The following is a 15000-nucleotide window of genomic DNA, read 5'->3' as shown; positions in this document are numbered from 1 at the left end:
CCACTTGTGTCTCCCGCCAATCTATTACTGCCATTTTCAAATATAATGTCTCCTTCTCTTTTTTTCAAAGGCTGGCCATTTTATAATTTAATTTTGTAATACAAAGATGAATTGTAATTGCAATGTAATGGCAACAATAGTCATGCACATTATGTTATGTGCATATTTATTTGCATAGATATTTTGCAAAAGATTTTCCCTTTTTTGGTAAAATGGAGTCAGAATCATTCGAATCAACGTCAATGTTCAATAACTTTCTCAAAAAAAAAATACTGCAGTGAGCGGGTGAACATGAGGATTCATGTGTAAAAGGAAGAAACGTGTTTGTTTATGTCAGAAACAATGTAATAACTTAATAATAATATTATTAATAATAATAATAATAATAATAATAATAATAATAGACTCCATCCAAATATTTACGGATGGCACTTGAAAAGACAACGTCACAACTTTCACTGTCTGCGTCCGTCTCCGGCAGCAGGCAGAGAGAGTTGGTTGTGTGTGTTAACGTCTCTTGTTTTCTGTTCCTTGCTGTTCTCTCCTTAATGTACTTCACTTATTTTAGTCTTCCATGAACCAAAAAAACCTGTACTTAACTTTTTTTCTTTCCAGCTTCAAAGAGGAATATACGATACAATACTCAGAAAAAAAAAGAACTTCTTTGCACACAATATCTTATCTATAAACTGAGATGTTAGACTTATATGTATATACACATTACTCTCTACGCAATGCGCTCAGAATTATTTTCAAAGCGGAGGTCCGTTTGCGGTCATTTCCGGTGGCTCCCTACATGAGCAGGGTAGCGTCTCCTGTGATCTGACGCCATCAGTGCAGACATAGGGCGGACAGCATGGGTCTGGCTCATCTATGGTAGTGGTCTGTGTTTAGGGCATGGTGAAGGCACTGTAGTAAGAGCTGATACAGGCTGTAAGTCATTTTACATTGTTAATAAAAAACCTTTTGTTATCGAATTGAACCAGTCGAAATGGTCCTCCCTTTTTCCATCACAACGACCTGCAAAAGTGAAGTGTTTCGTTGAGGAGCACCTGGAGATTTGGAGCGAATCAGGTGAAATTTATTAACCTATTCAACTATTCTGTTAAAAAACATTGTGAAACAGCTCTTCTCCTTAATAATTATATAACCTATGTTAATTAAATGGAGAGCCATACGAACATATAAGAACCCGGATTCACTTTAGAATCATCAGTAGGCCTATCGCTAATAGGGTCGTCGCAAGTAACAGATATATTTGCTTCAGTTCCATGCTGGCAAATGTCCTCGACTGAACCCCACGCAAACATGGATGAAACGAGACTGTGCGTCTGTCAGTGTTTGTCTGTGTGAGAGAGGTAGAGAGAGGTGAGGTGCAAATGTGAGAGAGAACTTCTTCTGTGTTGAGCACCACAATAACCTGCTGTTGGCAGCGTTAGATATTTTCCTATTTTGGTGTAGAGGGTGGGGGCTGAAGTGGTTTGTGAGTGTGCACACATTCACATGCGCACAGGTTGGCAAACACCCTGGCACTCGGTCACACAGTCAGCACACAGTACAAGATGCGTACTCTCAGTCAAGCACACACGCACACACAAGAACTCACATGCACTCAAACAAGTACATACAAGGACGTTTAACACACTCGTATGCATACATCTACACACAAACACATGCACACACACCTACACACACACTAACACACAAATGCTCACACACATGCGCACACGCGTACACAAGCACACACACATATAAACACACACACAAAGACCAACACGCACACACACACACACACACACACACACACACACACACACACACACACACACACACACACACACACACACAAAGCAAACAGGCGGCGAGCCAGAGACAGAAATTGTGTGTCAGCAGGGTCTTCAGTTGGCAGGCCGAGCCATGTCTAGCTTAGTCAGGAGAGGAAGCGTTCACACCGCCGCATCTCTCTCCAACATTACCATGCCTTTTATTTATTGAGACACACTTTAGTTGTATTACTCTAAACCTACGATATACTGCATATATATATATATATATATATATATATATATATATATATATATATATATATATATATATATATATATATATATCTTTCTGCTTTTCAAGTATGAGCCAACTGGGTGAAACAAAAATAGCTGCTACATAGCAAAAATAAGGCAATAATAGGGAATAAATGTTGTAGCGTGGCAGTTTTTCTTTATTAATCCTTGTTGTTAGCATCGATCCTCATACATTGCCATGCATCTTCAATTGTGTGTGTGTGTGTCGAGGAACACATATGTGAAATATGTGAAGTAATGGAATAACACAAATGATAACCAGACAGCTTCACATGGGGCCACAGGGCTGCAGGCTGAGGACCGTTACTTTCTCCCCGGTACACCTCCGACGGCCCGCCTCACACTCGCTCATAGTGGCAGCAGGTGTGCTGTCATCCTCTCCGACGAGCGCACACACACTGACCTCGTGACCCAAGCACTCTGATGCCTCCTTGCAGCGGCACGTGTTGGTCTGATCTGTACAAAAGAACAACAACAATAAGGTAACACTTAACAATTAGGGTACATTATTAACCATTAATTAACATTAGTTAATGCAGAAAGAAGCATTATTATATAGAATTTGCATTAGCATTGGGTTGGGGTTTGGGTTAGGGTTACTGGGTTAGGGTGAAGCATAAACCTATTACAAAATGTATACGTTAATACCATGAGTTAACATGAACACCATAAGTAAACATGAACACCATTTGTAAACTTGAACACACATGAACTCCATTAGTAAATTACTAGTAAACGAATCATTAATTGTTACATAATGCTTATTATTACATTAATTAATTTGCAGTAAAAGAAGTTGTAGTTGACTGACCGATTGACTGTTTGCTGTCTTTCTCTGTCCGATGAAGTCATATTAAGTTATTTATTTATGTATTTTTTGATTGACATATGTTTTTAGCCTATCAAAAGAATATTCCTCCTCCCTTCAACCACTCCATCCACAACCTCCCGTTTCTAAAAATGAGACTTACCATTACAGGCCTCCCAAATGCCACAGCTGCCACAAGCGTCTGCGGTATCCCTCACCGGCCACTCGCAGAAACTGTTCTCGATCAGAGTGTGGTTCTTGCCGAGACACTGCAAGGCGTGCAGTTTGCATACGCTCAGCAGAACAGGCCCTCTCTGAGTAAGGGCGGCACACACTTCTAGGGAAGGCCTGAGAGCACAAGTACAACTAATCAAAGTACAACCTGTGGTCAACCAATCGAACAATGTTGCACGATGGAGAATGTTTCAGAGACATAGGTTTGATGAGTGATAGTGAACGACTTAACACACATGCACTCATAGGGGAACCGGCAGACACATTTGCCTCTGGTAGACTTCTCCCATGGTTGACATTGTGCAGTAGCGGCTCTAGCTGTCACAATGGTCCCTGTATTAAAAATAATATGCATAAGCATAAATATGTTTTGTCACATTTGGTTTCCCCCTGTGATCTCAACATATATATGAGGAAAAGAGTGTGGATTTGGAACCCGAACCGATTATCATTCAAGTTAAGATAAGAAAACATATTAACTAGCAATAATAGAACATTTTGGAATGGATGTCATTAAAACAATACATTTTCTAATAAATGTAATTTATTTTATTTTCCTATACATTCTATATTCTATAATGATTTAAATAAATGTTGCAAGAATGAGTCATACCCTCGATACAGCGGACGCTTTCTGGGCTGGGTGAGAAGAGCAGACTCGGGTCACAGATCACCTCTGTCTCCCCCAGTATCTGCTTGCCTGGTGGGCAGGATAGGGTCACCTTCTCCCCAATGCGGTAGAGTTCTTTCAATGGAGAGGCCATGACACCCTCAGTGAGGACTGCAGCCACGCAATTTGAGGCTGAAAAATAAGGAAATAGAAGAGAAAAGAGGAAAATCACATCCTTGGTCATAGGATGCACCTGTCAAGTATTAAATCACTATGCTGCAGATTATTAGATTTCATTATTACATTTAGCTCATAAAGGTCACCATCCGTAATCCAACACATTAACTTAATTTAATGCTGCACTCACTCCGTGTTCCCATTAGCAGCCCCTAGTGGCTAGAGTTGTAGCTACAGTTTTTAGCAACATCATTTTCAGAGTGCAGTAAGAAGAAACAATCCCTGTATGGATTGACTCGTGAATGGGTGTGTTTAAATCCGGAGACTGGCGTAGTTAAGAAGCCCTTTTTAATGTTGGTAAAAGAAAGGTTTACCGAGCTTCGGCACTTACCTTCACACGTGCCTGGACGCTGGGACCATGTCTGATCCTCCATACATTCTATGATAGCGTTACCCACCATATGGTATCCGGTAATGCATCTGTACTCCAGTTTCTTTCCCACAAGGTACACATCCTTAGGATCCTGCAGCACCAAATACAAGGCAGTGTTTTCTTTTTCTTTTGGGTTCCCATTAAATACCATAACACAAATTCAAGTAATTCACACATTCCACAAACTGAATATAATTGAGGTAGCGTGATATGGTAAAAACATATTTACCAAAACGAAGCCATTTATTAAAACAGGTGGTGGCCCACACTTCTGTTTGGGTGGCATTGAAAAGTCAAAGCACTCTGGCTCCTGGGTCCTGAGAATGAGAACACACACACAAACACACACATATAGGATGCACCGCTACTTCCCTGTATGACATACAATAAGAAAATACTAAAGGTTGTGCTTACCTGAAATACTCTAGATCTTGGTCCACACACTCAGACCTCTCAGAAGTCTCACCGATACATTGAAGACCACCGTTCAGCGGACTGGGGTTGGAGCACACCCTGGACCGTGACCTTCGATTCCCAGAACATGAGGTCCACTGAGACCAACAGGACCAACTGCCGTGGATCACTCCTTCACAGCAAGAAGAGAGAAATTGTTATTGTGTGTGTGTGTGTGTGTGTGTGTGTGTGTGTGTGTGTGTGTGTGTGTGTGTGTTATTGTGTGTGTGTGTGTGTGTGTGTGTGTGTGTGTGTGTGTGTGTGTGTGTGTGTGTGTGTGTGTGTGTGTGTGTGTGTGTGTGATGTTAATATAATATTATAACCAATCTAGTAAAATCGTCCTATATACAGTCCTATTTCTCTTGTAGGGCGAGGCAAGATGCTCAAACAATACAAGGTAATTATACAAACTTCAAACACATGTGGTCATTCAATGTTGTTTACATCAGCAGGAATCACTTTTTGAAAAATATTTAAAGGAATATTATTTTTGAGATCATCATTTAAAGATGAATGTACAATACATAATAAATATCTCATGAATGCAGAGCAGAAGGGACATGATTTAGTGTGGATTTAAGCTGTTGAGGCCGATTTCAGATGTTCTGGAAGTTTCTACATAACAACTCAAAGCTGTGCTCCGTTTGAACCATGGGAACAGAAAGTTCCTCACTAGACCTGAGGGTGTTTTTTTTACCACCTTTTTTTGAGATCATCTAAAAACGTCATTTATAAAACCCCTTTAAAGTCAAAAGTGTGTCAACTTCTCGTCTCTCTTTCTGCACCTTACTTTGTGCGCTTTTAAATGTTTTAACTTGACCTTTTATCGATATTTGATGCTTTACTACTCTTGTATTTTGTCGCGATTGTAAGGCGTCTATGAGTATCTTGAAACTCACTATATATACTGTATATGCATAAAAAAAATTAATTAAGGATTAAAATGTATGTTTATGAAAGAAAGTACACACTAAGAAAGAAAATAAATTACCCTGCTGGCCCTCCAATTCGCTGCCAGTTTGACAGCCAAAGCCCGAGGTCCCCGGCTTGCAGACGCATGTACACTTAGAGCCTTCCCGGACCGGCAGGCCGTTGTTCCAGCAGGGCTGGCAGTGGCAGGGGTGTGTCTCTGCATCATACTGCTCTATGGCCATGCGCAGGTGGAGCTTCTTCACCCCAGCACACGGCACTTCCTTCACCAGCTCGAACAGTGGCCGAAGCTGGGGGTTAGCGTGTAGAGATGTGTTTCAGCGAGACGAGACGGGATCATTTGGGTATCGTAGCAGAAAGTGTGGGAAACTCGTTCGATTATTTTAGAGTACAAATACAGGCTTGGAATCCAGTGTGATAAAATGAGGAATTCATTACAGTTTTGTCAAACATACAGTTTTGTGATATTTGTTTGGGATATATGTTCCCAAAACAAATATTACAAATATAACAGAATATTACAAATTTTATAGTTGTTTTAGTTGCATTTAACTTCTGACCTTTTGCTTTATGACCACAGGAAAGGATATCACAGAGTCTGCCCAGTCGGAGTAGGCTATCAAGTTCTTGGCTGGTTCAGAGAGGTCTAGGTTGTACATCCTTGCGATGTGCAGGCCTCCCTCGACTTCAATTTTCAATAATAATGGAATATCATTCTTGCCATTGCCTGGAAAATTAAAGTGATTAAAATGAATTATTAACATGATAAATTCTATATACATCTATAAATATATATAAAAAATATATTTAAAATAAATAAATATATATATATATAGATAGAAAGATGTGTGTGTGTGTATATACGTGTATATGTATGTGTGTTTGTTTGTTTGTGAATATTTTTTTTAAATGTGTGTGTGTGTGTGTGTGTGTTTGTGTGGGTGGGTTTGTGTGCTTGTGTGTCTGTGAGAGTGTTTATGTTTTTACTTCGACTCGATGTTTGATCCTCGTCATCTGAGCATGTTTCTCTGCTGAAGGGGATGATAAAAGCAAACTCTATGGGTTTGTCGCATTCCTTATATTTATATGATTTGCTGGCTGCAAACAAGGAAACAAAGTTAAAAAGTTTGACATAGAAACCACCTTCACATTATGGTCAATAACACCCAAAACAAATATCAACTACTCATGTAATATTTGTAATATTGACAGAAAATGAGAGTGTATGTGTAATAGGTTTGACAGTGGTTGAAAGCTATTTGTATGACCGATCCAACTCCTACATCCCATATACCCTCACATATCCAACATAAACACCCATAACATATCCTAACATATTTACAACGTAGTTTTACACACACACACACACGCGCACTTATTGTAGGATGCGATTGTTCGGCGACTCACTTCAAAGTAGTTAGTGGGTCGTTTGCGACCGAATCAGTTCGAATGAACGAATCTTTAACAAGAACGAACCGAACTGATTCTACTCTCTCGTTCGTCTCGTTTGTTCTCAGACTCTACTCCTCCCAGATCCACTACTTTGAGTTGATGACTCGCTGTTCGTTCACTGACTGTGAGTGGTGAAGAGGGAACAGGCTTAGTGAGCGAGTGTGCATGCTATCTTTGTATTTTCTGTGTCATCATGCCAGATTGATAAAATACTTGAATGTCTCGTCAATCTGTCTCGTTCTTTCATTGTTTGTTCTCCATCCGGGACCGTCACCATCATTGCTAAATAAAGTCTATTATCTTGCTGATGTGTTAATCATCCAATAATCAACTACACCCCGCAATCCCGCTGCATTTGGTTAAAGTTGTGTTGATTGATGATGACCGACTTCCAGAATCGTTTGAGAATGAGGCCACGATTACACGAAGGGAGAACGCAGATATTTCCACGCGTTTTGGCCTCTCATTTACACGAAAACGCTGTTTTCATCACAGAAAACGATAATTTCGAAAAACTCAGGCAAAAGTGGAGATTTCGGAAAACGCCGGTTATATGTTGTCGGGTCAACGGGGAGAAACAGGGTTTTAGGTTCTGAAGCGTCACATTATGCACCAGGAAATGCTTAACGTCATATGAGCGCCCTATGTTTACAGTTTGTTTGTTACAGGAAGACGCTCGTGTTCGTTGTTGTTGATTCTGAGGATTCCGATTGGCTTGCATGGCTTTATCCTTCTCCCTACACTGCCGCCCATAGGTTTGGCATAGTTATAATGGCGCTCGACGGCGTATTTATGCGTTTTGATGTAAACGACAACTCAACGATGTTGTGTGCATAATGTTATTTTTGAAAACGGAGAGGGGGAAATATTTGTTTCTATAAATACCCTGCTACGAAACGTGGCCTGAGAACGAGGGAGGAGCTGAGTCTGACTGCCTCAGCTGTAAACCGTCTATTCCATGATTCGATTCACCGCTAGCGGAAACACGAACGAACGATTCTGAATGATTCTTCTTTGCGAACTGACAGACGCAAACTGAATCAAGGAAACGAATCACGTTACCCATGACTACTTCGAAGTTGCTTGTAGCGGGTAAAAGTTAGCAGCAGGTTGGATATTCGCCGGATATTCAGTTTCTCAATCGGATTAATCCAGCAATCGGCTTAATCAACGAAATTGCACTATATTACGGGTGTAGTATGTTGAGGACAGTATAGGACAGCGTACTGACAAAAAATCACACTGAAATTAGTTGTTGCTATTGATATCTGTGCAAGAACAGCGCTGTAATTACAGTCCGGCTGCAATCTGTTTTAGGGACCGTCCACAAATTACACCCCACGGACTGGTGACATAGACGTTACCATGGAATTGTTTCAGGAAAGAAATCACCAATAATCAATAAAAACACATATTCTCATTCTGATTGCTGTAGTACTTGCCAGTAGGGGGTATTTTATTTACTACAGGTCATTATTTGTTGACATTTTGCATTATAGCGAATGAGGATGCAATTAATAGTTTCCAATATTCACCAAAAATCAATAGAAATACATTTTCTCATTCTGATTGCTGTATTACTTGCCAATGGTGGGCTTTTACTTACTACGGGTCAGTATTTGTTCATATTTTACATAATAGTGAAACAGGATGCAATTAATAGTTTTAAATATTCACCAAAACTCAATAAAACTACATTTTTACATTCTGATTGCTGTAGTACTTGCCAATGGTTGGCTTTTGCTTACTACGGGTCATTATTTGTTGAAATTTTGCATTATAGCGATTGAGGATGCAATTAATAGTTTCAAATATTCACCAAAAATCAATAAAACTACATTTTTTCATTCTGATTGCTGTGGTACTTGCCAATGGTTGGCTTTTACTTACTACGGGTCATTATTTGTTGAAGTTTTGCATTATAGCGAATGAGGATGCAATCAATGGTTTCAAATATTCACCAAAAATCAATGTAAATAAATTTTCGCATTCTGATTGCTGTAGTACTTGCCAATGGTGGGCTTTTACCTACTACGGGTCAGTATTTGTTCATATTTTACATAATAGTGAAACAGGATGCAATTAAAAGTTTCAAATATTCACCAAAAATCTATGGAAATACGTTTTCGCATTCTGATTGCTGTAGTACTTGCCAATGGTGGGCTTTTACTTACTACGGGTCATTATTTGTTGAAATTTTGCATTATAGCGAATGAGGATGCCATTAATGGTTTCAAATATTCACCAAAAATCAATGTAAATACATTTTCGCATTCTGATTGCTGTACTACTTGCCAATGGTGGGCTTTTACTTACTACGGGTCAGTATTTGTTCATATTTTACATAATAGTGAAACAGGATGCAATTAAAAGTTTCAAATATTCACCAAAAATCAATGGAAATACGTTTTCGCATTCTGATTGCTGTAGTACTTGCCAATGGTGGGCTTTTACTTACTACGGGTCAGTATTTGTTCATATTTTACATAATAGTGAAACAGGATGCAATTAATAGTTTTAAATATTCACCAAAAATCAATAAAACTACATTTTTTCATTCTGATTGCTGTAGTACTTGCCAATGGTTGGCTTTTACTTACTACGGGTCACTATTTGTTGACATTTTGCATTATAGCGAATGAGGATGCCATTCATAGTTTCAAATATTCACCAAAAATCAATGGAAATACGTTTTCGCATTCTGATTGCTGTAGTACTTGCCAATGGTTGTCTTTTACTTACTACGGGTCATTATTTGTTGAAACTTTGCATTATAGCGAATGAGGATGTAATTAATAGTTTCAAATATTCACCAAAAAACAATAAAACTACATTTTTTCATTCTGATTGCTCTAGTACTTTCCAATGGTGGGCTTTTACTTGCTACGGGTCATTATTTGTTGAAATTTTGCATTATAGCGAATGAGGATGCAATTAATAGTTTCAAATATTCACCAAAAATCAATAAAACTAATTTTTTTCATTCTGATTGCTGTAGTACTTGCCAATGGTTGGCTTTTACTTTGACTTTATTTGAAACTATTAATTACCTCCTCATTCGCTATAATGCAAAATTTCAACAAATAATGACCCGTAGTAAGTAAAAGCCAACCATTGGCAAGTACTACAGCAATCAGAATGAAAAAAATTAGTTTTATTGATTTTTGGTGAATATTTGAAACTATTAATTGCATCCTCATTCGCTATAATGCAAAATCTCAACAAATAATGACCCGTAGTAAGTAAAAGCCCACCATCGGCAAGTACTAGAGCAATCAGAATGCGAAAATGTATTTCCATTGATTTTTGGTGAATATTTGAAACTATTAATTGCATCCTCATTCGCTATAATGCAACATTTCAACAAATAATGACCCGTAGTAAGTAAAAGCCAACCATTGGCAAGTACTACAGCAATCAGATTGAAAAAATGTAGTTTTATTGATTTTTGGTGAATATTTGAAACTATTAATTGCATCCTCATTCGCTATAATACAAAATTTCAACAAATAATGACCCGTAGTAAGTAAAAGCCAACCATTGTCAAGTACTACAGCAATCATATTGAAAAAATGTAGTTTTATTGTTTTTTGGTGAATATTTGAAACTATTAATTACATCCTCATTCGCTATAATGCAAAATCTCAACAAATAATGACCCGTAGTAAGTAAAAGCCCACCATTGGCAAGTACTACAGCAATCAGAATGCGAAAATGTATTTCCATTGATTTTTGGTGAATATTTAAACTATTAATTACATCCTCATTCGCTATAATGCAAAATTTCAACAAATAATGACCTGTAGTAAGTAAAAGCCAACCATTGGCAAGTACTACAGCAATCGGAATGAAAAAATGTAGTTTTATTGATTTTTGGTGAATATTTGAAACTATTAATTACATCCTCATTGGCTATAATGCAAAATTTCAACAAATAATGACCGTAGTAAGAAAAAGACAACCATTGGCAAGTACTACACTAATCAGAATGAAAAAATGTAGTTTTATTGATTTTTGGTGAATATTTGAAACTATTAATTGCATCCTCATTCGCTATAATGCAAAATCTCAACAAATAATGACCCGTAGTAAGTAAAAGCCCACCATCGGCAAGTACTAGAGCAATCAGAATGCGAAAATGTATTTCCATTGATTTTTGGTGAATATTTGAAACTATTAATTGCATCCTCATTCGCTATAATGCAAAATTTCAACAAATAATGACCCGTAGTAAGTAAAAGCCAACCATTGGCAAGTACTACAGCAATCAGATTGAAAAAATGTAGTTTTATTGATTTTTGGTGAATATTGGAAACTATTAATTGCATCCTCATTCGCTATAATACAAAATTTCAACAAATAATGACCCGTAGTAAGTAAAAGCCAACCATTGGCAAGTACTACAGCAATCAGATTGAAAAAATGTAGTTTTATTGATTTTTGGTGAATATTTGAAACTATTAATTACATCCTCATTCGCTATAATGCAAAATCTCAACAAATAATGACCCGTAGTAAGTAAAAGCCCACCATTGGCAAGTACTACAGCAATCAGAATGCGAATATGTATTTCCATTGATTTTTGGTGAATATTTAAACTATTAATTACATCCTCATTCGCTATAATGCAAAATTTCAACAAATAATGACCTATAGTAAGTAAAAGCCAACCGTTGGCAAGTACTACAGCAATCGGAATGAAAAAATGTAGTTTTATTGATTTTTGGTGAATATTTGAAACTATTAATTGCATCCTCATTCGCTATAATGCAAAATCTCAACAAATAATGACCCGTAGTAAGTAAAAGCCCACCATCGGCAAGTACTAGAGCAATCAGAATGCGAAAATGTATTTCCATTGATTTTTGGTGAATATTTGAAACTATTAATTGCATCCTCATTCGCTATAATGCAAAATTTCAACAAATAATGACCCGTAGTAAGTAAAAGCCAACCATTGGCAAGTACTACAGCAATCAGATTGAAAAAATGTAGTTTTATTGATTTTTGGTGAATATTTGAAACTATTAATTGCATCCTCATTCGCTATAATGCAAAATCTCAACAAATAATGACCCGGAGTAAGTAAAAGCCCACCATTGGCAAGTACTACAGCAATCAGAATGCGAAAATGTATTTCCATTGATTTTTGGTGAATATTTAAACTATTAATTACATCCTCATTCGCTATAATGCAAAATTTCAACAAATAATGACCCGTAGTAAGTAAAAGCCAACCCTTGGCAAGTACTACAGCAATCAGAATGAAAAAATGTAGTTTTATTGATTTTTGGTGAATATTTGAAACTATTAATTGCATCCTCATTCTCTATAATGCAAAATGTCAACAAATAATAACCCGTAGTAAGTAACAGCCAACCATTGGCAAGTAATACAGCAATCAGAATGAAAAAATGTACTTTTATTGATTTTTGGTGAATATTTTAGCTATTAATTTCATCCTGTTCCACTATTATGCAAAATATCAACACATAATGACCCGTAGTAAGTAAAAGCCCACCATTGGCAAGTACTACAGCAATCAGAATGAGAAAATATGTTTCAAGTGATTTGTGGTGATTTCTTTCCTGAAACAATTCCATGGAAACGTTTCTGCCACCAGTCTGTGGGGTGTAATTTGTAGACGGTCCCTAAAACAGACAGCAGCCAGGACGTTGATTTAAGAGCTTTTCTCGCACAGATATCGATAGGAGCAACATGTCACTGTGATTTTTGTTGATACGGTGTCCTATGCTGTCCTCAACAAACTACAGCCGTAATCTAATGCAATTGGGTTGATAAAGCTGATTGCGGGGTAAATGAAAACCGAATATCCAGCGAATATCGAACCTGCGGCTGACTTTTACCCGCTGTTGCTTGTCAGCAAGAAGCGTCAAATGAACAGACGTAAACGAAAATAATAACTACAAAAGCCTGCTTTGCATTAGCTTTGCGCTATGCCCCTGGTAGAACCCTTCTTTAATAGGTCCATGGTAGTACCGCCTGAAAGAGAAATCTCCTCCCCTTTGTTCCTCACCACTTGCGGTAAATCTGTCTTCGCTGACGTACATGAAGGCTTTGAGGAAGCCGCCGAGGCTTCCCTCGGAGCGGTAGTGTGTTCCAAACCGTTCCACGATCGCACGGTAGGCTGTATAGTCGTAGACCACCGGCAAGCCACTCAGAGCCTTCCAGAAGGCCTCGGATATAGGGATGTACTGCGGGGCTTGGTTTTGGAACCTAGCCACCTCTATGTTACTCTTTAAGACTAGCAGTGTAGTTTTCTGCAACAAATAAAAACACACATCACACCTGACGATTATTTTTTGAAATATCAACAATCTAGAAAGGGGAAAAAGTTTCTGAAAGCACACCTTGTCTCGGGACTGTTTTTCAGAGGAGTCTTTGAAGGTGGATCCGGTGGTGGTGCCGGTCACGGTCTGTCTGCAGACATTTTTCTTGGAATATTCCCAATGGCTAGCGAACAACTCCTCGCTCAAGTCTTTCTCAACCTTAACCTATACAGCAACAGAGAAGAAAAGAAAATACAATGCATCATTGAAAATTCTCAGAATAATGAGATTATTCCTCAGGAGACCAACTTTACCGCATAGTTGTAGCTCAGGGTGCTCAGGGGTACTCTGTAGACTATGTTGGTTGTCAGACCTTCAATATGACGACACTGAGCGCCGAAGCTCTGCGTGTTCATCACAATCCCCCTCTCCTTGCCGGTCACAATATCAAACCTTCAGAGAAGAATTAAAACCTATGGTCTCAAGCATGCATCAATTTTATTATTGTTTGCCCACGAACTAGGGCACATGTGTCTGAATGGCCACACAGATATTTTTAGGGTAGTCTCTTACCCAACGCCAAGGTTCTGAATGTTTGGCGGCGTTTGATGTGCAGATTGACAACTGATCTGTCTGACTTCACATGTACCTTCGTCCAAGCTGTCTCCCTCGCAGTCCTGGTCGCCGTTACACACAAGGGACAAACTGATACACTTTCCTGAGAGAGAGAGAGAGAGAGAGAGAGAGAGAGAGAGAGAGAGAGAGAGAGAGAGAGAGAGAGAGAGAGAGAGAGAGAGAGAGAGAGAGAGAGAGAGAGAGAGAGAGAGAGAGAGAGAGAGAGAGAGAGAGAGAGAGAGAGAGAGAGAGAGAGAGAGAGAGAGAGAGAGAGAGAGAGAGAGAGAGAGAGAGAGAGAGAGAGAGAGAGAGAGAGAGAGAGAGAGAGAGAGAGAGAGAGAGAGAGAGAGAGAGAGAGAGAGAGAGAGAGAGAGAGAGAGAGAGAGAGAGAGAGAGAGAGAGAGAGAGAGAGAGAGAGAGAGAGAGAGAGAGAGAGAGAGAGAGAGAGAGAGAGAGAGAGAGAGAGAGAGAGAGAGAGAGAGAGAATCTATGCATCATGAATATCTATGTGGCAGAGTTAATAATTTACCTACCTCAATCGTTCATGATTTAATTTAAAAATACATTAGTTCTGACCTGATAGGCATCGGAACCTGTTTCTGCATCCATCCCCCAGGGGGCAGTGTTGCGTGGTCTCACATGCCCTTTTCTCGTTGGGCTCTCCACCACAGAGATTCCCGTCAAACTGAGCATATACTACCATGGTACGGCTCCTCGACTGAATCAGTAAATATAAAAGAATGACAGATGCAGAAATACGTAATGATAAAAATATTAAAATAATCTAAACAGGCATATATATATATACGTAAACGTAATAAATACAAATAATTATAATATCGAGTAAAATTATAAGAATACATCTTTCTAACATAGCATTATAAAATGTAGGTCAGAGTGCAGACTTTTAATGATTG

The 15000-nt window shown here is 38.5% G+C and overlaps 2 protein-coding genes across 3 annotated transcripts in view; one reads left to right on the top strand and one right to left on the bottom strand.

Annotated features, from left to right (window-relative positions):
- The window catches only part of rgs7bpa (regulator of G protein signaling 7 binding protein a), a 9156-nt gene extending 8169 nt beyond the window's left edge, over positions 1–987 (top strand). The window contains exon 6 of the mRNA XM_030359567.1: positions 1–987. This exon is cut by the window's left edge and continues 152 nt beyond it. The gene's annotated coding sequence lies outside the window, so the exon portion shown is untranslated.
- A 1208-nt stretch (positions 988–2195) lies between these two features.
- Positions 2196–15000, bottom strand: part of c7a (complement component 7a) — a 13568-nt gene continuing 763 nt past the window's right edge. The window contains exons 4-18 of one of the 2 annotated variants that reach the window (XM_030359188.1): positions 14660–14801; positions 14042–14186; positions 13783–13921; positions 13550–13693; positions 13216–13459; positions 6714–6824; positions 6287–6453; positions 5788–6016; positions 4758–4929; positions 4573–4660; positions 4302–4434; positions 3737–3925; positions 3360–3456; positions 3053–3237; positions 2196–2537 (exon numbers count right to left, since the gene is read on the bottom strand). In XM_030359188.1, coding sequence (XP_030215048.1) covers positions 2350–2537; positions 3053–3237; positions 3360–3456; positions 3737–3925; positions 4302–4434; positions 4573–4660; positions 4758–4929; positions 5788–6016; positions 6287–6453; positions 6714–6824; positions 13216–13459; positions 13550–13693; positions 13783–13921; positions 14042–14186; positions 14660–14801 — 2373 coding nt within the window. In that variant the 3' untranslated portion in view covers positions 2196–2349. Of the gene's footprint in view, positions 2538–2842; positions 2917–3052; positions 3238–3359; positions 3457–3736; positions 3926–4301; positions 4435–4572; positions 4661–4757; positions 4930–5787; positions 6017–6286; positions 6454–6713; positions 6825–13215; positions 13460–13549; positions 13694–13782; positions 13922–14041; positions 14187–14659; positions 14802–15000 lie in introns of those variants that run through there. The other variant, XM_030359189.1, reaches the window with a different exon arrangement.

This window comes from Gadus morhua, chromosome 6 (assembly GCF_902167405.1).
Source record: "Gadus morhua chromosome 6, gadMor3.0, whole genome shotgun sequence".
Taxonomy (NCBI): Eukaryota; Metazoa; Chordata; class Actinopteri; order Gadiformes; family Gadidae; genus Gadus; species Gadus morhua.
This window is presented reverse-complemented; position numbering and strand designations above follow the sequence as displayed.